This window comes from Theropithecus gelada, chromosome 10 (genome assembly GCF_003255815.1).
Source record: "Theropithecus gelada isolate Dixy chromosome 10, Tgel_1.0, whole genome shotgun sequence".
Taxonomy (NCBI): domain Eukaryota; kingdom Metazoa; phylum Chordata; class Mammalia; order Primates; family Cercopithecidae; genus Theropithecus; species Theropithecus gelada.
Genome location: NC_037678.1, coordinates 74,931,004 through 74,956,810, shown reverse-complemented (window position 1 = coordinate 74,956,810; position 25,807 = coordinate 74,931,004). Strand labels below are relative to the sequence as shown.

At 42.5% G+C, this 25,807-nt stretch overlaps 1 protein-coding gene across 2 annotated transcripts in view; it reads right to left on the bottom strand.

The window, feature by feature from the left end:
• The window catches only part of ATRN (attractin), a 180,028-nt gene that overhangs the window by 31,579 nt on the left and 122,642 nt on the right, over positions 1-25,807 (bottom strand). For both annotated transcript variants that reach the window (XM_025399043.1, XM_025399044.1), the window contains exon 24: positions 23,103-23,260. In XM_025399043.1, coding sequence (XP_025254828.1) covers positions 23,103-23,260 — 158 coding nt within the window. The remainder of the gene's footprint in view (positions 1-23,102; positions 23,261-25,807) is intronic.

Sequence of the window (25,807 nt, the reverse complement as noted above, 5' to 3'; positions counted from 1 at the left end):
AGAACTTAAATAATTTTATTATACAGTTAATAGTCTTCATACCAAGAACATAAAAATACAACATATTTCATCAACTCTAAAATAACATTGGCTGAAAAAGGCATTATTCTGTGTATTATTTAGGAAAAACACTGTCAATTTAACTATGACATAATAATGCTTTTTAAATCACTGACCATAAGACACATCGTGATTTCAGGGATATTAGTCCACGAAAAAATGCATACCTCTGAATTGATAAAATACGAGAATTGCATCCTTACTATCACCTACAATATACGTGCTACTAGCCAGATATTGTGGTGCCTTGCCTGCTTTTTTTAGGGAACTCAGCTCTGTTTGGAGAGACAATGGTACTATCAACGAAACAATCACTGACCAAGGTGACAATCCCAGTACAGACAATTTGCATGACAAATACAGGAAGGTAAATGACCAGGATCTGCTTTCCTAGTCCCACACAACCCCAACCCTTGCACTGTTTTTAGAGCCAGACTCACAGGGGTCAGAAAAGAGACTTCCACTATTTGCTTTCTTGATGGCCGTATTTTCTTTTTGACATTCCATAAACAAATAAGTTCCAACACTACTCAAGCCATAGTACATTATGGGGCTTGGAATTTGAAGCTTTTGTGTCCTCCCTCTGGCCACCATTTATAATAGGAAATACAAAGTTACATCAATTTCATATAATAAACAGAAACCCACTTTCTTTTCTTGTCCTTCATTTATCACAATAACCATTTCCAGCTCCTCGAGAGAAGGAAAGCTGCGGAATATGAGCCATGGTCCTCACATAAAAGTTTTAAATAAGATTGGAGGACAATTATATAAACAAGGTCAATTGGAGGACAATTATATAAACAATGAAGAGCCCAAGTTATAACACATAAAGAGAGAGAAGGAAACAGATTAGAGAACACCCCAGCCCTGTCTGGATTTCAGTCTTTTAAAACGTGTGTCCTTAGTGTTTACACTTAAAGAATCCATGAGATACTTTTACTCCCTGCTAGATGCCAAAAACCACAGGATGCTAAGGGCACTGTCTGAGGACCTATCTGGTGTTCATGTGCCACACAACACTCCTCAGGGCAGCCCCCGCCTTTCCCCACATTGGATGCTAATGGTTATTAGCCTGATTTCTTGCTGAAGCAGGACAACTCCATGTTCATGTCCAAATTATAATCATAAAGAACCTCATATAAAACAGCTGCCAGTATGGCTGGTACCCAAGACTCTAAAGGGGTCCTCTTATGTTGAATCTTTATCATCTAAGTCTCCATAGTTACAAGATTGTGTGAGGAGGCAAAACTCGTAAGATGAAAATGTTTACGAATGCACTGACCACTTAGAAGCATCTAACTCTGCTGAACACCCCACCCACTGTTGTCAGTCTTTGTTGGTCAATCTTTGACTGATAAGGTGATGAACTTATTGTTTCAAACTGAACACTTCTGAAAATGAAGGGGAGTGCTGTTAAAAATTACACTAGGTAACTAAAAATTACTCAATGTAAAAAGCATAAACTTGATAACAAGCATAAATTGGGCTTTCGCTACTCACAGTCATACAACGCAAACCAACTGTAAAATCAATTTTGCAAAAGACAAGATTTTAGTGGAAGTGCTGTTGGAGAACTGCTCACACAAAACCATTGGCAAAGGAAGACTTGGCAGATTTAGCCCTTCAGTTATCAACTGAAGAAGGAATAAAGGATGAAGGCATAGGAAGTGTTTCATAATTCTCTGAACGAGATTAAGAGAGGACTTTGGGAAAACTGAGGAGTTTCCTGGCTGTTGCTTTTTACATCCTGCTGTGAAATCAGTCTCAAGTGAAGGACTCCATGATGCAGCTATCTGATTTCTGGGCACCTTGTGCACAACTGAAGCCACACCCCCATCTCTTTATCTTGCTCTATTTAATTCATAGCCCGTATCTGCACGCTTACTTATAGCAAATAAGATCTGTGAGGATTGAGGACAGAGGCTTCCCCTTATCCCCACTGACCATATATCTCCAGTGCCTAAAGCAGCCACTGATACATTAATTGACACTTAATAAGCATTTGCTGAATAAATGCCAATACGTTAACAAGAAAAATAATGATCTGTCTCATAGAACTCAGTAAGATCTGATTTTTTTTTCTTTTATGAATTTGGCTCATGAAGCAGGATCATACCTGCTTCATGATTGTAACTATAAATTTTGTTAACTCTAAAATTATTTTCCCATACTTTTTTGTTTCATTTTTAAAGACAATATCACAATCAAATCTTTCTTTCATAATTTATTATGGAAATGATGAAATGGATTTGGGGCCCTTTCTGATACTGAAGGTAACGAAAATTTCCTATATAAAAATCTATTTTAATACAAAGAAGAAATTCTAATTATATTTTATAAATAAAACTCATAATGTCATTCTTCTACATTTCCAAACAGTAGACACCATACTCCACACTCCAAGAAACCTAGAATTCACGTCCTAATACTTCCACAACCCAATTCCAACTCCACTTTCATCACTATGTCTAAGGTGTATCTGCCCCATGGGCCTTCCGGAATGTGTTCATCAATTCTGAAAAACTCTGAACTCGGAAGCTCAGTGAGCCCCAGGGTTTGGGGTAAGATATTATGGACCTGCACTTCCTCAACCACTAATGTTGCGCTTCAGCCAAAAGTGCTTCTGCTCACTACATTACTATACCTGACAGCAGACGGTCACCAGAGAGCCTCCCTGCCTGTGTGCATGGGGGTCCTTCCTGTCTTTCCTGGCTCAGCACACCACTGCCTCCCTTTTTCAGCACCCCTGGCCCCACTGGAAACTCTGGCAGGCTCTCCTCTACGCTCCCTCACCACTGATCTGCTTCCCTCTCAGGGTGTGTGATAATCACAGTCTATACAGGGGTGTCCAATCTTTTTGGCTTCCCTAGGCCACTGTGGAAGAATTGTCTTTGGCCACACATAAAATATACTAATCCTAACGATAGTGCTGATGAGCTTAAAAAAAAAATTTAAAAACCCTCATATTTTAAGAAAGTTTATGAATTGTGTTGGGCTGCATTCAAAGCCGTCCCGGGCTGCATGTAGCCCGCGGGCCATGGGTTGGACAAACTTGGTTTACCATATACCATGGCTGTGTACAGATAGATATCCTGAGAAGAGGATTCCTGCAATCTTCTGTCTACGAAAATACCGATTCCTAACTTTTAAATTACTGTTGTAGAAGAATGAATGAAAAGGTAACTCCCTACCTCCCATACAAGAGCAGATATACTTTTGTATTCCAAGAACTAGGCCATGGCTCTCAAACTCTGGATAGCTTACAACAAAGTCAGAATCCCAGGCCCTATCCCTATCTCTATATCTTTAAGCTCCTCAAGTGATTCTGATACTAGTCTCCATAGGCCACACTTCAGGAAACTCTGAAGTAAGAAATTATTAAACATCAGACTGGACGTAGTGGCTCACGCCTGTAATCCCAGTACTTTGGGAGGCTGAGGTGGGTGGATCACTTGAGGTCAGGAGGTCGAGACCAGCTTGGCTAACATGGCAAAACCCTGTGTCTACTAAAAATACAAAAATTAGTTGGAGTGGTGATGTGCACCTGTGATCCCAGCTACTTGGGGGGCTGAGGCACAAGAATTGCTCAAACCCAGGAGGCGGAGAGGTTGCGGTAACCCAAGATCGCACCACTGCACTCCAGCCTGGGCAACAGAGCGAGACTGTCTCAAAACAAAACAAAACTCCTCCTGTGCTCCTTTCCCTAGACAATTTCTTTAGCATTTCAGGAACTGCATTGAAAAAAAAATATTCTCACCTTTACTTGGAAGGTTAAAGCCCCATAATTAGTTTGGCTCTTTTGGGGAGTGGGAGGGAGATGGGGAAGGATAAGGGTGAAGGAAGACAGGACAGTGCTTTGAAACAAAAGGAGAGGCCGGACTGAAACCTGGAGGCAGGGAAAGGGAGGGAATGGAGGGGAAGTTTCACATTCTGAAAGTGCCTGGGAATGTGAGGTGTCCTTGTGGCAGGCTAGGGAGGCTCTGGAGCTTAAGTGTCATTCTATGTCCAAGCCTGTGCCACACGAGAGTGAGGATGCTGCCCTCAAGAGTGAGGGGCCAGGGAATCGGGCACAGCAGTCAGCGACTGAAGATCAGACCAGGGGGCCTTCCCCAACCTCTGAGCTCAGTTCAGCCCTGAGGTTTCTGTATGTTCCTGAGGGAAGAGAATAGGTCTGTGCCAAAACAGGCTGAGAATGAATTTCTAATTAAGTACAGTGGGTAGAACCTGAGTCCAAGATTACCATAAAAATAAGGAAGTATGGCATTTCTTATATTCCACTACCACATAACAATGTGATATTTTTGCATCTACTATGTGCCATCCACAAAGTAGGTACTCAAAAGCTTGAATAAATGGACGAATGAATGAATACTGAACGACTAGGAAAAGTCACTGCTTAATCAGAAAATTTGAAAAGAGAGAAGAAAGGACCTCTCATTTGCCTCTGGCCTCAGTCAGGACTTGGGTTCTGGTCGGAAGGATAAAACTGGCATTTCTAAGTCAATACCAGAGTTTCCTTTTAGGAAGGTAAGACCCTGTGGTGCAGAACTAATTACACTTTATGTAGCACTCATCTAACTCTACTGACCATATGCTGCGGAACCATGGACTGCAGAAAGGCTGTATTATTCCTACCGTGGAGATGTCTGTCTATCCATTATTATAAGCACGCAACACAGGGAGAGGAAGAGAAAGGACAGCTGGCCACCCTGTGAGGTGAAGTCTTTCTGCTTCAAGGCAGCATCTGTCAGGGTCTGAGAAAACGCAAGGTATGTACGTACTGGGCAGAATCTCCGCAGGCTCCCATGGACCCCTGCAGACCAGTGGCTCCACCAAGGGTGAAAGCCCAGCCCAGAATGAGCCCATGTGCTCCTCTACTCTCCCTGAGGCCAGTGTCTGCAGACACTGAAGACCTCGTGAGTGTCCACCGCTCACATCAGAACCAGAGAGAGCCTAAGTGCCCATGGCTGCCACGGGGCTCCTGGTCTGACCATGCCAATCTTTCCTTTCTGGACACTGCAAGGCCGGAAGCCAGAAGAGGACTGATTCCTCCCATAAGAGCTTAGCCCTATAAGCCAACAGCCTTTCTACTCAGGCCTTGGCTTTGCAAAGGATGGAAGATTCTGTGAGCCCTGGCTGAGTATATTCTAACCTGGGTCTTGTGATGTCACCTCCTTGAGTTTTGCTGTGACGTAAAACAACTCTTTCTTTTTTCTTAAAAATGAAACAAAACAACCACCACCAAAGTTCATATATGGAACTCTATGTCAAGACCACAGCTCTGGACCACATCCATATGACCATCACCTGGCCTCACACACCACACACCTAATGCTGGTTTGTGCTGGCACAGAAACTGTATACCCAAGCTCTGGTCAGAGCCCCATGGCTAGTTAATACTATTCAGCCACTCATTCCTGCCATGCAAACGAACACTCACCATCTGTCTGCTCCCAACCTCCCACCTCAATACTGCTCTATGCTTGCTTTCTCTGATTTTCTCCTAGCAATTCCTTTTTACCATTCTCCAGAATTTCTATTCTATCACACTCATTAACAATTTAGAAATCATTAGAGAACTACATGCATAGTTGAAATATCAAAAGGTACTGAAAGGCTAGTCATGAAGCAATGTTCCCTGCTCCTCCTCTGCTCTTTTGAAGGCTTCTCTCCAGGGGCCCCCACCTTTAACTAGGTTACTTTTCAGTTCTTCTGGGAGTTGCCTTTTTATCATTCATGTTTTTATTAGTTCCTGATCTATCCATTTTAGGCATCATTTTAACCAACTTCTTACTGAAACAGAAGGTGATTTTGGTCATCAGCCCTGCCCCCCTCCCTCCAGTATAGATCACTGCTGGCCGGGCGCGGTGGCTCAAGCCTGTAATCCCAGCACTTTGGGAGGCCGAGATGGGCGGATCACGAGGTCAGGAGATCGAGACCATCCTGGCTAACACGGTGAAACCCCGTCTCTACTAAGAAATACAAAAAATAGCCGGGTGAGGTGGTGGGCACCTGTAGTCCCAGCTACTCGGGAGGCTGAGGCCGGAGAATGGCGTGAACCCGGGAGGCGGAGCTTGCAGTGAGCTGAGATCCGGCCACTGCACTCCAGCCTGGGCGACAGAGCGAGACTCCGTCTCAAAAAAAAAAAAAAAAAAAAAAAGTATATATATCACTGCTCTTAGTGCCTCTGTTAGTTCCTGTGCCATTATCCTGAGGGTGATAGTGATGGAAAGATGCCACTACAGACAGGAAATGGACATAACTCTCTGGGATATGGGGAGACGATGTGCCTGCTACCCACACACAGCTACAAGATCAGGAGACAATGCAGCCATAGCCCACTGAAGGGCAGCTTCCAGGGCCCCACAGGGAGAAGCCCTCAAACCCTAATGCACCTGTGCGTGGGGGTGAAGGCAGGAGGCTTGCTGGGAAGCTCCGTTTTTCATTCTTACCAAGGCAGGTGGGCTGGGTTGAGGGAGAGGGAGTTTTGCCCCTGACCCCTGAGTGTTTTAGAGACTGCCTACTGGTAACTGGTAAAACCCCCGTACAATGCTGTGTGCTTCCTGTAAAGGCGAACAGAACTTCAGCTCCAGGGTGCACTATGCTGCACGCCTGCCCAGCAGAGGCATGCTCCTGGAGTTGTCTTTAGGAGGCCAAATCATATACTCATACCTTTATTTCTTCTTCTACCACCTGTATTATTTTTTTCATTGTGTAATTTTTTTCTTTTTTAGTAGGGATGGGGGTCTCACTATATTGCCCAGGCTGGTCTCAAACTCCTGGGTTCAAGTGATCCTTCTGTCTCAGGCTCTCAAAGTGCTGGGATTACAGGCATAAGCTACCATGCCCAGCTTCTTTTTCATTTTGGAAAATCTTAAACTTTTTAAAAAGTAGAAAGAGCACTATAATGAACCTCACGTGCTCATCATCCTGTTTCAGTAAATTATCAGCTCATGGTCAACCTTGTTTCATCTGCACTCCACTTACTTTCCCTATGATCATATTATTTTGAAGCATATCCCAGACCTCCAATCATTTCCCTTTTTACTATTTCAATATAGACAGGAGCACTTAACTATCTGCTTTGTAAAATTTGGATGTTTATGTCCTCAGCCCTCCCTTTTCTTCTACCTTCTAACTCTCTGGACAAAATTCTAACCAAGAACAATCCAATCTTCTAACTCTGCTGCATAGACTAAGATAACAAATTCTTGGTTTCCAACCTCAGCCAGCCCACAGCACTGGTCAGCAATTGTTCTGACAATATCAGAAAAAGGTGTTGGCTCCTTTATAAAAGTCATAAAAGTTGTAAAAAAGAAAAAGTTCTGGTACCTACCATAAAGCCCTCTTACTAACAATTATATACTCATATGGCATACATTTAGGGAGTATCTCCAACTGATTAGCACAGGACACTGAGGACACTGAGGTATAAAATACAGTCCTTGCCATTAAGGAATCTTTGTATGGCGAAAACAGACACTCCGCTGTGGAGGTGAAGAGGAGGAAAGGAAGTTGCTATGGGATGTGTGTCATCAGATGGTCCCCTTCCCTGGGTTTCTACACAAGAATTCCACCTGGACTCCCTGACTTAGGCCTGGCTCCTTCCAATCCACACTCCCAACTGCTGCCAGTGGGGTCTTTCTAAACACTGATCTTTGGTGACTTTTCGGCTTAAAACATCTCAACGACTCCCAGTCACATCTGGACTCCAGTTCACAGCCCACGATCTCCAGTCTCTTCATAATGGCCCTCCCCAGCTCTCCACCTCCTTGCTCACAGCACTGTCACCAGCTCTGCTAAACTCCTGGTAGCTCCTGAAAGGGCAGGTCATTCCCTTTCCCCACCATGAACACCCCCTTCCCCCAGCTCCCACGCTCCGTAGGGATCAGCTCTGGTGTGGTCTCTCTTAACTTGGGCTCAGGTGACACAGAGCACTCCGCTCCCCTCTCATGGCTCCCAGGAACGCATGGGCACACCTCTAACACTGAGCTTCTAATGGAGGTGCCTGCTGTCCACTCACAGCTGCTGCTCTGGGCCAGAAAGTCTGCTGGCTGAATGAATTTTAAGGAAGTCTAGTGGGTTCCTGGCTCTGGAGATCACAGGAGAGAAGTCTGCTAGAGACAAAGATTTACCCATCCAGCCACAGGCAATGTTCCCAGATGGTGTGGATGAGATTACCCAGGGAAAAAGAGTCCAGATGAAACCCAAGGGAACAATAGCATTAAAGAGCTGACAAGAGACAAACCAAAGCCAAAGCTGAAAAGCAGGAGATGGGACTTTCGAGACAAAGGAATGACACATTTTTCCTTTATGATGAAACCCACAGGGCTATACAAGAACCTTAAATATAGTTTGAAACAAAGAAAGACACATACTTTAAGTACAGTTTAATTCTTTTTTTGTTTTGTTTTGTTTTGTTTTGAGACAGAGTCTTGCTCTGTCTCCCAAGCTGGAGTACAGTGGCGCAATCTTGGCTCACTGCAACATCTGCCTCCGGGGTTCAAGTGAGTCTCGTGCCTCAGCCTTGCAAGTAGCTGGGACTATAGGAACACTTCACCACAGCCAGCTAATTTTTTGTATTTTAGTAGAGACAGGGTTTTACTATGTTGCCCAGGCTGGTCTCAAACTCCTGAGCTAAAGCGATCTGCCCGCCTCGGCCTCCCTAAGTGCTAGAATTACAGCATGACTTTATAATTCTTAAAACTCTTAAGATACAGATAACTAACACCAGGAGGTACGGATATGCAGTTATTATACAGTAAATATAAACATGAAAAGTATATCTGACACTATTCATAATAGCCAAAGAGTGAAAACCACCCAAGTATCCATCAATAGAAAAATGGATAAACAAAATGTGGTATATACATATAAGGAATATTATTCAGCTATAACAACAAGGAATAAGTACTGAAACATACTAAACACAGGTGAACCTTGAAAACATGATGTGACTCAAATAAGCAAATCCATAGACACAGGAAATACAGACTGGGGGTTGCCAGATGAGGGAGGAATGGGGACTGACTGCTAAGGGGCTTCTTCTGGAAGTGATGAAAATATTCTAAAATTGACTGTGGTGACGGGTGGCTGCACAGTTCTGTGAATATACTGAAAACCACTGAATTGTGTACTTTAAATGAGTGAACTGTATGGTATGTAAATTATATCTCAATAAAGCTGTTATAAGAAAAAAAGCACATCCAAGTGAACAAAAGTTTCACACATCCCTTGCTCAGTATAGCGATCCTGTTAGCACCCATAAACAGAACTCTAAAATCTAAATGAATGCCCAGTTCTCAATACCAATTCTGTGTTGCCTCTACTTGTGAACACTGGCCTCTTACATAAAACAGTAGATGAAACACCCAGCATGCAGACAGCTTCTATATTAGCTTCACATTACAGTAACAACCTCTGTTGTAGAGTCGGGAACAAGCCAGAGCCTCACCACCTCACCTTCCCACCTCACACACACACTGTCTGCCCATCCATCTTTTATCTCGAATACCTACACCCCTAAACTATGAACATAGCTGAAGCCGGCTGAGCCCCGGCTTACTGGGGAGAACTAGGATAGCTTTCAGAAAGCAGGGGCAGAGGGAAGTGTGCTCACCCATAGGAACAACCGATCAAAAAACAGGCACAACCGGCCCCAACACACCCGCCACCCTCCTAGAAAGAGGACTTTTCATTCTGTGGGTTTTGTTTGTTTTTTAACTGCATCTACAAAGATTTTTATAGTCAGTTTCAAATTCCCTCAGCAGTTATAGAGTTTGATCTGTTCCTAATTATGGAAAAGAATCCTGGGATTGGTTCAGAGTGAAGGAACTTGAGTTTAGTATCACCATTTTAAAGCCCCAATGCTTACACAAATTTCCAAGTAGAGAATTAGATTTCTTCAGTTACTTTGCTTTAAAAAAATGATAATCTCAATTTTTAAAATCTCATTTAAAAAATGAGAATCAAAGGCAAAACGGCTTTGCCTGCATTGAAAGCCATACTGAAATTTAACTGAATGGCCTACACTGCACTATTTAGACATTTCCCTACTCTCTTCCTTAAATAAGTCTCTCCATTTTTACTGAATTTGCACAGTTGCTAAATGTGTGTATTTAAGAGCCACGCTACACACCTAGAAAAGCTAAGGCTCTGGGGGAAAAACAGCAATAAAGAAACACGCAGCCCTTGTTGAGAACATGATGTACCTACCCAGGAAGACACCAGCTCAGCCCTCCACATAGCGCACAGCCAGATATGGTTCCCAAAGCAGAGAGAACCAGTATCAACCAGGCTGTCGTGCGAGGACTGAGAACACATGATGATACGGGTCTAGTCACAGTGAATAGTGTGGTCATTTGTACCAAACAGCAAAAAGACACGCTTGCAATAGAACTTACCTGCATTTTCAAGGAAATCTTGGCAAACTAAATGGTGAGCATGCCATCGTTTATTTTCACAAGTGCTCCTGAATGCAGTGTTCATAAGTGCATCTTAATTTAAGTTAGTGATCGAGCCCAGATAAGGAGCACCAAAAAACCAGGAAGAAAATCAACATCTCCTTGATTCTGAAACTTAAAATTATTACTTCTTAGAATTAAGTGTGGGGAAGAGCTCCCTCTAGAATGAAAGCTCTAAAACCATTTCAGTGACTTTCAGAGGGTGGAGCAATAGGGAACTGGAAGGAAAAAAACTAGAACTCGGCATTGGCAACAAGTATGGCTACCTCCAGCACAAAAGCCTGCTTATACGCACAGACTGGGAAAAGTGTCAGCAGCGTTAAGTCAAGATTTTCACTAAGAATCTAAAAAGTATTAATCATTTGTCAGCTATAAGCAACAAAACATGATGTTCAATTAGATTCAGAATATGGAGAGGTATGTCAGTACAAAAACAATCTCAACGTAAAATGAGTTAATAAAATTTATTTACTAGAACCCTAATCAAGTGTTTTACATGAAAATAACCTACTAAATACACATAACCTATATCTTAATAGTGTCAGGAGATGTTGCCAAAATGAAATTATACTAACTGGAACCTAGAGCTCAACCCCTTTCGGATCGGAGAAACAACTGAAACCCCTGCAAGCTCTATTCCAAATGCAGTCTACGGCAGGGAGAATTCTAAGAATGCCCCCAAGATTTCCACCTCCTGACGGGCACGCTCTGTATCTTCCCTCCTTCTGTGTGGGTAGGCCTGACCTAATCAGGTAAGTTCCCTTAAAACCGGGTCTAGAGATCAGAGTCCTAAGAAGCCAGAGAAATTTGAAGCTTCGGGATACATATTCACTATGTGTGTAGGAATACAAGATCTAAAATTTTCATTTTCAAATGTTATATCATGCCATATATAAATTTCTAAGATTTTCTTTTTCAATCAGCAAAATTTGCTTTTGATTTATCAAAGTTGTTGTGTTTCTGTATATCAATAGTTCATTTCTTTTTGTTGCTGGGTATTAGGCCATGGTGTGTATGTAGCATCACTTATTTAAGCATTCATTTGTTGAGGAATATTTGGCTTGTTTCCAGTTTTGGGCTATTATAAATAAAGCTGTTAAATATTACTGTCAAGTGCTATAAACACGGGTGTACAGATATTTGTGAGAACACTGGTTTTCATTTCTCTCGGATAAATGCCTAGGAATGCAATTGCTGGGTTATAAGTATAACACTAGTTTTTTTTTAATTTTTTTTTTTTTTTGAGACGGAGTCTCGCGCTGTGTCACCCAGGCTGGAGTGCAGTGGCGCGATCTCGGCTCACTGCAAGCTCCGCCTCCCAGGTTCACGCCATTCTCCTGCCTCAGCCTCCGAGTAGCTGGGACTACAGGCGCCCGCCACCACGCCCGGCTAGTTTTTTGTATTTTTAGTAGAGACGGGGTTTCACCATGTTAGCCAGGATGGTCTCGATCTCCTGACCTCGTGATCCACCCGCCTCGGCCTCCCAAAGTGCTGGGATTACAGGCTTGAGCCACCGCGCCCGGCCCAACACTAGTTTTTTAAGAAACAGACAAACTATATTCCAGAGTGACTGTACCATCTTATATTCCCACCAACAATGTATGAGTGATCCAATCTTTCCCCACTCTCTCCAACATTTGGTGTTATTACTATTTTTAATTTTAGTCATTTTGACAGGTGTCTAGTGATATCTCATTGTGCTTTCAATTTGCATTTCTCTAATGGTTATTTTATTTTTATTTTGAGAGGGAGTCTTATTCCGTCGCCCAGGTTGGAGTGCAGTAGCACAATCTCAGCTCACTGTAACCTCTGCCTCCCGGGTTCAAGCAATTCTCCTGCCTCAGCATCCTGAGTAGCTGGGACTACAGGCATGTGCCACCGTGCCTGCCTAATTTTTTATTTTTAGTAGAGACTGGGTTTTGCCATGTTGGCCAGGCTGGTCTTGAACTCCTGACCTCAAGTGGTGATCTGCCTGCCTCTGCTTCCCAAAGTGCTGGGATTACAGGTGTGAGCCACCACACCCGACCTCACTAATGGTTATCGATGCTGATCATCTTTTATGTCATTATTCACCATATGTATATCCTCTTTGGTTAAATGTCTCTTCATGTCTTTTGCCCATTTTTTTTTTTTTTTTTTTTTTGAGATGGAATCTCGCTCTGTAGCCCAGGGGCTGGAGTGCAGTGATGCGATCTTGGCTCACTGCAAGCTCTACCTCCCGGCTTCACGCTATTCTCCTGCCTCAGCCTCCCCAGTAGCTGGGACTACAGGCGCCCGCCACCACGCCCAGCTAATGTTTTGTTTTTTTTTTTTGAGACAGAGTCTCGCTCTGTCGCCCAGGCTGGAGTGCAGTGGCCGGATCTCAGCTCACTGCAAGCTCCGCTTCCCAGGTTTACGCCATTCTCCTGCCTTAGCCTCCCGAGTAGCTGGGACTACAGGTGCCCGCCACCTCGCCCGGCTAGTTTTTTGTATTTTTTAGTAGAGACGGGGTTTCACCGGGTTAGCCAGGATGGTGTCGATCTCCTGACCTCGTGATCCGCCCGTCTCGGCCTCCCAAAGTGCTGGGATTACAGGCGTGAGCCACTGCGCCCGGCATTTTTTGTATTTTTAGTAGAGAGGAGGTTTCACCATGTTAGCCAGGATGGTCTCGATCTCCTGACCTCATGATCCGCCCGTCTCGGCCTCCCAAAGTGCTGGGATTACAGGCATGAGCCACCCCGCCCAGCCTTTTGCCCGTTTTCTAATTGAATTGTTTGTTTACTGTTGAGTTTTGAGAGGTTTTTTTTTTTTTTTTTTTTTTTTTTTTTGAGACGGAGTCTCGCTGTGTCTCCCAGGCTGGAGTGCAGTGGCGTGATCTCCTCACTGCAAGCTCCGCCTCCCGGGTTCACACCATTCTCCCGCCTCAGCCTCCCAAGTAGCTGAGACTACAGGCGCCCGCCACCACGCCCGGCTAGTTTTTTGTATTTTTAGTAGAGACGGGGTTTCACCATGTTAGCCAGGATGGTCTCGATCTCCTGACCTCGTGATCCACCCGCCTCGGCCTCCCAAAGTGCTGGGATTACAGGCTTGAGCCACCGCGCCCGGCGAGAGTTCTTATACTCTAAATTCAAGCGCTTTCCCAGAAATATGGTTTGCAAATATTTTCTCCCAGTCCATAGTTTGCCTTTTCATCTTCATAACAGGGTTTTTCACAGAGAAAAGCTTTTGGTTTTATGTGCTCCAGTTTATCAAGTTTTCCTTTTATGAATCATGTTTTTAGTATCAAGTCTAAAAACCTTTTGCTTAGTTCTGGGATTCAAAGATTTTCTCCTCTATTTTTTTCTAAAAGTTTTATAGTTTTATGTTTTACATTTAGATCTGTGATCAATATTGAGTTAATTTTTATATAAGATGTGAGATTTAGAGATTCCTTTGTTTGCCTATGGTTGTCCAACTGCTCTACACTATTTGTTAAAAGGCTGTCCTTTCTTCACTGAATTGCCTTTGCAGCGCCTTTGTCAAAAATCAGTTGGGTGCAACGGCTCATGTCTGCAATCTTAGCACTTTGGGAGGCCAAGGCGGGATCACTTGAGCCCAGGAATTTGAGACCAGTCTAGGCAACATAGGGAAATCCCATCTCTACCCAAAAAAAAAAAAAAAAAAAAAAAAGAATTAGCCAGGCATGGTGGTATGCGCCTATAGTCCCAGCTACTTGAGAGGCTGAGGCAGGAGGATCACTTGAGCCAGGGAGGTTGAGGCTGCAGTGTGCTGTGATTGCACCACTGCACTCTGGCCTGGGCAACAACGTGAGACCCTGTCTCCAAAAAAAAAAAAAAAAAAAATCAGCTGGAACTGGTGTGGCGGTGTGCACCTGTAATCCCAGCTACTCAGGAGGCTGAGGTAAGAGGGTTACTTGAGCCCAGGAGTTCAAGACCAGCCTGGACATCATAGTGAGACTCTGCCTCAAAAAAACACCAAAAACAGAATCAAATCCTAATCAGCTGGACGTTCTATTTCTCGGATCTATAGATCAGCTTATCCCATTAATCTATGTGTCTACCCCTCCACCTGAAACAATGTCTTGATTACTGTCCTAATAGTAAGCCTTAACATTGGGTAAATTGATTCTTCCCATTTTATTCTTCTTTTTCTAAATTGTTACAGCTATTCTAGAACTTTTGCCCTTTCATATAAATTTCAGAATAAGCTTGCTGTATCTACAAAAGCATCTTGCTGTGATTTTTAAAGACTTTTTAAAATTGTAGTAAGATATAACATAAAATCACTTTAACCATTTTTAAGTGTACAAATCAGTGGCAATAATTACATTTACAATTTTGTGCAACTGACATCACTACCTACTTTCAACGCTTTTTCATCACCCCAAAGGGAAACTCTATAATAGCCATGAAGCAGTAATTCCCCATTTCCCGCTCCCCTCTAGCTGCTGGTAACCTCCACTCCACTTTCTGTCTCTTAAGAATTTGTGGACTCTATCTCATTGTGGTTTTGATTTGCATTTCACTGATGGCCAGTGATGGTGAGCATTTTTTCATGTGTCTGTTGGCTGTATGAATGTCTTCTTTTGAGAAATGTCTGTTCATATCCTTTGCCCACTTTTTGATGGGGTTGTTTGTTTTTTTCTTGTAAATTTGTTTGAGTTCTTTGTAGGTTCTGGATATTAGCCCTTTGTCAGATGAGTAGATTGCAAAAATTTTCTCCCATTCTGTAGGTTGCCTGTTCACTCTGATGGTAGTTTCTTTTGCTGTGCAGAAACTCTTAGTTTAATTAGATCCCATTTGTCAATTTTGGCTTTTGTTGCCGTTGCTTTTGGTGTTTCAGACATGAAGTCCTTGCCCATGCCTATGTCCTGAATGGTATTACCTAGGTTTTCATCTAGGGTTTTTATGGTATTAGGTATAACATTTAAGTCTCTAATCCATCTTGAATTAATTTTCGTATAAGGAGTAATGAAAGGATCCAGTTTCAGCTTTCTACTTATAGCTAGCCAATTTTCCCAGCACCATTTATTAAATAGGGAATCCTTTCCCCATTTCTTGTTTTTGTCAGGTTTGTCAAAGATCAGATGGTTGTAGATGTGTGGTATTATTTCTGAGGATTCTGTTCTGTTCCATTGGTCTATATCTCTGTTTTGGTACCAGTATCATGCTGTTTTGGTTACTGTAGCCTTGTAGTATAGTTTGAAGTCAGGCAGCGTGATGCCTCCAGCTTTGTTCTTTTGACTTAGGATTGTCTCGGCAATGCGGGCTCTTTTTTGGTTCCATATGAACTTTAAAGCAGTTTTTTCCAATTCTGTGAAGAAAGTCATTGGTAGCTTGATGGGGATGGCATTGAATCTATAAATTACCTTGGGCAGTATGGCCATTTTCATGATATTGATTCTTCCTATCCATGAGCATGGTATGTTCTTCCATTTATTTGTCCTCTTTTATTTCACTGAGCAGTGGTTTGTATTCTCCTTGAAGAGGTCCTTTACATCCCTTGTAAGTTGGATTCCTAGGTATTTTATTCTCTTTGAAGCAATTGTGAATGGAAGTTCATTCATGATTTGGCTCTCTGTTTGTCTGTTACTGGTGTATAAGAATGCTTGTGAAAGAATGGCAATCATAAAAAAGTCAGGAAACAACAGGTGCTGGAGAGGATGTGGAGAAATAGGAACACTTTTACACTGCTGGTGGGATTGTAAACTAGTTCAACCATTATGGAAAACAGTATGGCGATTCCTCAAGGATCTAGAACTACCATATGACCCAGCCATCCCATTACTGGGTACATACCCAAAGGATTATAAATCATGCTGCTATAAAGACACATGCACACGTATGTTCATTGCGGCACTATTCACAATAGCAAAGACTTGGAATCAACCCAAATGTCCATCAGTGACAGACTGGATTAAGAAAATGTGGCACATATACACCATGGAATACTATGCAGCCATAAAAAAGGATGAGTTTGGGTCCTTTGTAGGGACATGGATGCAGCTGGAAACCATCATTCTTAGCAAACTATCGCAAGAACAGAAAACCAAACACCACATGTTCTCACTCATAGGTGGGAACTGAACAATGAGATCACTTGGACTCGGGAAGGGGAACATCACACACCGGGGCCTATTATGGGGAGGTGGGAGGGGGGAGGGATTGCATTGGGAGTTATACCTGATGTAAATGACGAGTTGATGGGTGCAGCACACCAACATGGCACAAGTATACATATGTAACAAACCTGCACGTTATGCACATGTACCCTAGAACTTAAAGTATAATAATAATAATAATAATAAAAAAGAATTTGTGTACTCTAGACAGTTCATGTAAGTGGAATAATTCAGTATCTGTCCTCTTGCAACTAGCTTATTTCACTTAGCGTGTTTTCAAGGTTTACTTGTGTTGTTGCATGTATCAGAATTTCATTCCTTTTTAATGCTGAATAACATTTTATATATGTATGTATGTATGTATGTGTGTATGTATATATATACACATACACACACACACACACACATACATACATACCACATTTTGTTTATCCATTCATCCACTGATAGATACTTGGGTTGTTTCCACACTTCGGTTGTGAATAATGCTATCAACATTGGAATACGACAAAGGATTTCATGAACACAGATGCTACGAAGATTAGAGGACAGCATCAACAAATTATCAACATATTTGACCAGAGCAACTAGGCAAAAGAAAGAAATAAAGGGCATCCAAATTCAAAGGAGGAAGTCAAATTGTCCCTATTTGCAGTTGATATAATCTTATATATAGAAAACCCTAAAAGCTCCACCAAAAAACTAAGAACTGATAAACTCAGTAAAGTTGCAGGATACAAAATCAACACACAAAAATCAGAAGCATTTCTATACAGGAGTAACAAATTAGCAGAAGAAGAAATCAAGAAAGCAATCCCATTCTCAATAGATTTTTTTAAAACTTCCAAAAACAACCGTAGGAATAAATTTAACCAAGGAGGTGAAAGTCCTCTTTACAAGGAAAACTATAAAACATTGATGTAAGAAATTGAAGAGATCACAAAAAAATGGAAAGAGACACCATGTTTGTGGACTGAAATAATATATTGTGGAAAAAACCATACTACCAAAAGCTATCTACGGATTCAATGTAATCTCTACACCAATGACATTCTTCACAGAAATAGAAAAAACAATTCTAAAATTTGTATGCAACCACAGAAGACCCCAAATAGCCAAAGCATTTTTTTCTTTCTTTTTTTTTTTTTTTGAGACAGAGTCTCGCTCTGTTTGCCCAGGGTAGAGTGTAGTGGCGCAATCTTGGCTCACTGCAGCCTCTTCCTCCTGGGTTCAAGAGACACTTCTGCCCCAGCCTCCCAAGTAGCTGGGATTACAGGCCCCACCACTGCACATGGCTAATTTTTGTATTTTTATTAGAGACAGGGTTTTGCCATGTTGGCCAGGCTGGTCTCAAACTCCTGACCTCAGGTGATCCACCCGCCTTGGCCTCCCAAAGTGCTGGGATTATAGGCATGAGCCACTGTACTCAGCAAACCAAAGCATTTCTGAGCAAAAAGAACGAAACTGGAGGCATCCTATCACCTTACTTCAAAATATGCTACAAAGCTATAGTACCCATAACAGCATGATACCAGCATAAAAACAGATACACAGACCAGTGGAACAAACTAAAGAACCGAGAAATAAATCCACATATTCACAGCCAACTGTTTTTCAGTAATGGAGTCAAGAATATTCAGTGAGGGAAAGGACAGGTTCTTCAATAAATGGTGCTGGGAAAAGTGGATATCCATGTGCAGAAAAACAACACGAGGTCCCTCTCTCTCACCACATACAAAAATCAAATTTAAATGGATTAAAGGCTTAAGTATAAGACCTAAAACCATAAAACTACTAGAAGAAAATATCGGGAAAATCCTTCAGGACATTGGTCTGGGCAAAGATGTTTTGTGTAAGATGCCGAAATCACAGGCAACAAAAGCAAAAATAGACAAAGGGGATTATATCAAGCCAAAAAGCTCTACAAAGCAAAGGAAACAGAGTGAAGAGAAAGCTTATAGAATGGGAGAAAATATTTCGAAACTATCCCTCCAACAAGGGATTTATAACCAGAATACACCAGGAATTCAAACAACTCAATAGAAAAAAAACGTGATTTAAAAATGGGCAAATGATCTGAACAGACATTTCTCAAAAGAAGACATACAAATGGCCAACAGGCATAAGAAAAAAACTCAACATCAATAATTATCAGGCAAACGCAAATCAAAACCATAATAATAAATCATCTCATCCCCGTTAAAATGGCTATTATTAAAAAGACAAAATAACAGATGCTGGCAAGGATACAGGGAAAGAGGATACTAGTTCACTGCTGGGGGGAATGTAAATTATTTAGTACAGCCACTATAGAAGACAGTATGAACACTGCTCAAAACAGATCCACCACATGATCCAGCAATCCCACCGCTGGGTATATATCCAAAAGAAAGAAAATCAGTATACTGAAGAGATACTGCATGCTACAAACGTTTATTGCAGCACTATTCACAACAGTGAACGTACGAAATCGACCTACGTGTCCATCAACAACTGAATGGACAAATAAAATGTTGTATATATTATACAACGAAATATTATTCATTCACAAAACGAATGAAATCCTGTTCTTTGCAGCAACATGAATGGAACTGGAGGTCATTATGTTAAGTGAAACAAGCCAGGCACAGAAAGACAAATATATTTTCTCATTCACATGTGTGAGCTAAGAAAACTGATCTCATGGAGGTAGAGTGTAGAATGGTGGTTACCAGCGGCTGAGGGGCTGGGGAGATAGAGGTTAATGGGCATAAAAATAGAGTTAGAAGGAAGAAGTTCTAGTGTTCAATGGCACAATACACATCATGATTATAGTTAGCAATAATTTATTCATTATTTCAAAATAGCTAGAAGATGTGAAATGTACTCAACACAAAGAAATGATAAATGTTTGAGGTGATGGATATCCTAATTACTCTTATTTGATCACTATACATTGTATGCATGTATCAAAATACCTCATGTACCTCATAAATATATACAATTATGTATCAATTTAAAAAGTAAAATTAAAAATACATTTAAAAACATGATATAAATACCTAGAAAAAGGCCGGGTGCGGTGGCTCAAGCCTGTAATCCCAGCACTTTGGGAGGCCGAGACGGGTGGATCACGAGGTCAGGAGATCGAGACCATCCTGGCAAACACGGTGAAACCCCGTCTCTATTAAATACAAAAAAACCAGCCGGGCGAGGTGGCGGGCACCTGTAGTCCCAGCTACTTGGGAGGCTGAGGCCGGAGAATGGCGTGAACCCAGGAGGCGGAGCTTGCAGTGAGCTGAGATCCGGCCACTGCACTCCAGCCTGGGTGACAGAGCGAGACTCCGTCTCAAAAAATAAATAAATAAATAAATACCTAGAAAAAATATTAAAAAGTGAATCAAATAAAGAGGAAATTCAAAATATCCTATAACTACTAAACAAGCTGAATCAGCAGCTAAAAAATAACTCCACAAATAAGACACTAGGATCAAATGATTTTATAGGTGAGAGCTACCAAGTACTTGAGGTTCAGTTAACTCTAATCTTACATATTCTCCAGAGATGAGAAAGAGTGAAAACTCCTCAAATTATAATTATTAAAGGTTAGTTTAACATGATACCAAAACCATAACAAGGACAGCAAGAGAAAATTATCGGACATTCTTACTCATGAAATAGATACAAAATTCTAATAAAAAATGTTATAGCAAAACTGAATCCAACAATGTGTAAAGTAAGGCAATAATACGTCATGCCCAAATTGGGTTTATCCCAGGAATGCAAATGATCTGCAGACCCTGGCTTGTGCAACAGGGTGATGGTGGTGTTGTTTACAGAGAAAGGAAGCATGGAAGTCTGGGGCTAAGATCACAACAAGGAATATGCACCAAACAAAGGGAGCTTTGACTACCCAGGTAGGGCTGTCCAGGCAGCAACTGCCAGTGCTGGTCTGGAGACAGCACTGAGAATCACCAGAATAGATGTGGCACCACAAGTCCCACATGCAGGAAACTGAGTAAAGAGAGAAAAGGACGGGGTCTGAATCCTAGACAAGCCCAGTGTTTAAGGAAGAGGAAGAGGATTCTCTAAAAAGACTGAACAGAGAATGAGGGAAAGAAAAATCCAGGAAGACAAGAAAGATGATGATTCAAAGCCATGCAATGAGAGAAAAAGGGGACTGAAGAATTCCATCATTGGGGCCCACTATGACAGGACGGTTTCAGGATGTGGTAAGGGAAGAGGCCAGACCATTGTGAGCAGATGTGTGACTAGACAAGAGGAAACAGGAATAGGAAGCGTAGCTGATGCTTACAAGACTGGCTGAGGAGGGACACAGGGAGTATGCAAGGGCAAAGGGAGAAGCCAATGAGAGGATTAACAAATCTTAGACCATGGAGACAGGAAAAGGAGAGGGTGGTGAGAAAAAGTACAACATAGTTTTTGTGCTCTATATTTCCAGAATGGAAAGATCAACTGTTCTTTAGTCACAGTCCCAAGGCATCCTAATTGATGAGCGTTAACTTGTTTTTGTTGTTAATTTTTAAGTTCAGGGGTACATGTGCAGGATATACAGGTTTGTTACATAGGTAAACGTGTGCCATAATGTGCCATCATCTCATCACCTAGGTATTAAGCCCAGTATCCATTAGCTATTCTTCCTGATGCTCTCCCTCCTCCCCATCACCCTCCAACAAGCCCCAGTGTGTGTTGTTCCCCACCATGTGTCCATGTGTTCTCAGCTCCCACTTATAAGTGAGAACATGTGGTACCTGGTTTTCTGTTCCTGCATTAGTTTGCTGAGGATAATGGCCTCCAGCTCCATCCATGTCCCTGCAAAGGACATGATCTCATTCCTTTTTATGGCTGCATAGTATTCCATGGTGTATATGTACCACATTTTCTTTATACAGTCTATTGTTGATGGGCATTTAGGTTGATTCCAGGGTCTTTGCTACTGTGAATAGTGCTTCAATGAACATACATGTGCATGTATCTTTGTAACAGAATAATTTATATTCTTTTGGATATACATCCAGTAATGGGATGGCTGGGTCAAATGGTATTTCTGCCTCTAGGTCTTTGAGGAATTGCCACACTGTCTTCCACAATGGCTGAACTAATTTACACTCTCACCAACAGTGTAAAAGCATTGTTGTTTCTCTACAGCCTTGCCAGCATCTGTTCTTTTTTGACTTTCTAATAACAGACATTCTGACTGGTGTGAGATGGTATCTCACTGTGGTTTTGATTTGCATTTCTCTAATGATCAGTGATGTTGAACTTTTTTCATATGTTTGTGATGACTTGCTTCTTAGGTTGATTATGCTTCTGAACTTTGGCAAACAGCAACAGCCTCCGTCCAGTGACCATGCTTCTGTGGTTAAAGGTGAACCAGTCCCTGAAAGCCCACCTATCCCCAACCTCCACATTCACCTAAATGAAGAAGGTAAGAAGCAGAAGGTATTGAGGAAAGGCCCCAGGGGACATGAGTATAAAAAGCTAAAATGGGGCCGGGCGCGGTGGCTCAAGCCTGTAATCCCAGCACCTTGGGAGGCCGAGACGGGCGGATCACGAGGTCAGCAGATCGAGACCATCCTGGCTAACCCGGTGAAACCCCGTCTCTACTAAAAATTACAAAAAAAAAAAACTAGCCGGGTGAGGTGGCGGGCGCCTGTAGTCCCAGCTACTCGGGAGGCTGAGGCAGGAGAATGGCGTAAACCCGGGAGGCGGAGCTTGCAGTGAACTGAGATCCGGCCACTGCACTCCAGCCTGGGCGACATAGCGAGACTCCGTCTCAAAAAAAAAAAAAAAAAAAGCTAAAATGGGGCCATGGGTCTTGGAAAAGTGGGAGTACACTGGCCCCCTCGGAACAGAGGAAAGGAGTAGGCTGACAACAAGACACTGCAGCAGTCATACAGCCGCTGACAACTACCCTTCAGGTCACATGCACAGAGAACTGGAGACTTGGAAAGGCTGCATGATTTGTATAGGAGCCAGGAATCAAACCACCTCTGTCTGACTACAAGGCTGATGTTCTTCAACACAGCCTCCCCAGCTGTCCTCCTTTAAACTTTGATAGCATTTCTGGGATCATCTCATGTCACTTTCCACACTCTGGCTTTCACTCGTTATATGTGGGTTTGTTTCACTTACATCCACCTTACTCTAGAATTGAAGTTCTTTGTGAAGCCCTACAGGTTTTCACATGGCAAGTGCTTACTGAAGAAGTGAATACGATTATAATGACCAAATCTGTTATATGCCAACTTGCTTTCAACAGTGCTTTTGCAAAAGTCCTTCCCGAGTGATACAGTCCATCCCCACTCCAATCTTCTGTGCAGCATGCATGTACTCAGCACTTCTCTGCCATAGACATTACAAAGGCAAGGCCACATTGCACATCTCATTTACCACAAGCTCCAAATTAGCAAATTTAGTCTTACTAAAGAGATTTCACCATCTTTGCAGGTATGAGACCAAAAAGCTCTTCTTACCTGAATTTTGATGGGCCAGGTGAAATTACTGACATAAACAAAGAAAGTGATATTTGGGTGGTTGCGAAAATCAAACTTCTCATTAGAGAAACTATCTTTGTACTCCTTAATGTTGGTTTTTGAAACAACAGGCATCTCTTCTCCAGCCTGGGTTCCAGCTGTTAGAAGAAAAACATGAAAGAGAAGAGACATTTTTGGGGGGGTAGGGGGAGAACAGAATCTGGCCTCATTAATAATAAGGACAACATTTATCAAACATTTCCTGTGTTCCAGTAATAGCCTTTAAGAGCTCAATCTCATTTAATCCTCACAGTTGCCCTATTATTATCTTCATTTACAGATTGGGAAATTGAGGTTCAGAGAAAGTAACTGACTTCCATCAAGTCACATAGCCAGCAAGAAATGGAGATAAGATTTAAAGCTGGGCAGGCTGATACACAAGCCTATGCCCCTAACCAAAATGGCTTTACCAGCTGGGTGTGGTGGCTCACACCTGTAATCCCAGCACTTTGGGAGACCGAGGTGGGTGGATCACCTGAGCTCGGGAGTTCAAGACCAGCCTGACAAACATGGAGAAACCCTGTCTCTACTAAAAATACACAATTAGGCAGGCGTGGTGGCACATGCCTGTAATCTCAGCTACTCAGCAGGCTGAGGCAGGAGAATCGCTTGAACCCGGGAGGCGGAGGTTGCGGTGAGCCAAGATCGTGCATTGCACTCCAGCCTGGGCAACAAGAGTGAAATGCCGTCTCAAAAAAAAAAAAAAAAAAAAAGGTTTTACCAGGAATCCATGTAACTCCCTTCCACCCTTGCCCCACCCCCAAACAGGCGACACACATGATCATGAAAATACGACACCAGTAGAATCCTATCAACAAGCACTGGCATTCACTTTGCCCACACCACTTCAATTCCTTTGCATTTCTCCTTTACACCTCCTTGGCAATGTGTCAGACTCCCATGCCAGTAATGCTGATGTACCACTCACTGCCTAACCCACAGTAGCAGGGAGGAGGGGCTCAAGGGGTCACTCGGTCCTCCCTTCTACCGCCAGCTACCATGGTATTTAAGTCCTCCTAATCTGGTATAACTCCATCCTATTCTCAGACAGTCCTTCAATGTTCCACATTCTCCCTCAGCCAGGAGTTCAAGTGCTGATAAAGATTAATGAAATGGACTTTTTTCCATGTCTGAGTTAGACCCTGTGACTAGAGCCCAGATTATCACGTCTTCACTGAGACACTCATTGCAAATGTTTTTTTTTTTTCTTTTTTTGAGATGGAGTTTCGCTCTTGTTGTCCAGACTGGAGTGCAATGACGCAATCTTGGGTCACTGCAACCTCCGCCTCCCAGGTTCAAGCAATTCTCCTGCCTCAGCCTCTTAAGTAGCTGGGATTACAGGCATGCGCCACCACACTCAGCTAATTTTGTATTTTCAGTAGAGACGGGGTTTCACCATGTTGGTCAGGCTGGTCTTGAACTCCTGACCTCAGGTAATCCACCTGCCTCAGCCTCCCAAAGTGCTGGGATTACAGGCATGAGCCACGGCCCAGCTCACTGCAAATCTTTCACATGCCTGGAGATGCTGCCTTTCTCCAAAGACTCTGATAATTCAGACTTTTTCTTAAAAGTCTCTCCTCATTGCGAGTTTCTGAACTTTTCTCGAATTCAACACAATGTTTTAAGACGATAAATGTAAGTGGCGTGCACAAGGTAATACTCTTATTTTGCATCACTCTAATTGGTTTTTTGATTTTAAAAAAACCCAGTATTGTAATAGTAATAATGATGATAAAATATAGTTACCATTTACTGTAACATTTCAAGCACTACACTGACTACTTCATTTATTATCCCATTTAATTCTCACATCACTCTACTTGGGAAGGTGTTTTTTTTTGTTTTTTTAAATTTTTTTTTTTTTGAGATGGAGTTTCACTTTGTCACCGAGGCTGGAGTGCAGTGGCGTGATCTCGGCTCACAGCAACCTCTACCTTCAAGGTTCAAGCAATTCTCCTACCTCAGCCTCCTGAGTAGCTGCGATTACAGGCACGTACTTCCACGCCTGGCTGATTTTTGTATTTTTAGGAGAGATGGGGTTTCGCCACGTGGGCCAGGCTGGTCTTGAACTCTTGACCTCAAATGATTTGCCCACCTTGGCTTCCCACAGTGCTGGGATTACAGGCAAGAGCTATCACGCCCTGCCAGGACGGCGTTTTTACTATCCTACTTTATACAGGAGGAAACTGGCTCAGAAACCTTAAGTAACTTGCCTAACAGCACGGTGCAAGTAAATTTAATGGACAAATTTCAAACCCATATCTACTTGTTGAGTTATCAAGTAGTGATTATCCTTTTTTCTTTCTTTCTTTTTTTTTTTTTTAAAGAGATGGGATCTTGCTCTGTTTGCCCACACATGAGTGCAATGGCACGATCATGGCTCAGAGCAGCCTCCAACTCCTGGGCTCAAGTGATCCTCTCATCTCAGCCTCCTGAGTAGTTGGCATTACAGGTATGCATCACCACACCCGGTTTTTTTTTTTCTTTTTTTTGTAGAGACAGGGTCTCACTATGTTGCTCAGGCTGGTCTTAAACTCCTGAGCTCAAGCAATCCTCCTGCCTCAGTCTCCCAAAGTGTTGGGATTAAAGGCATGAGTCACAGCACTTGCCCTTCATCCTTTATTTCTTTTTTTTTTTTTTTTTTT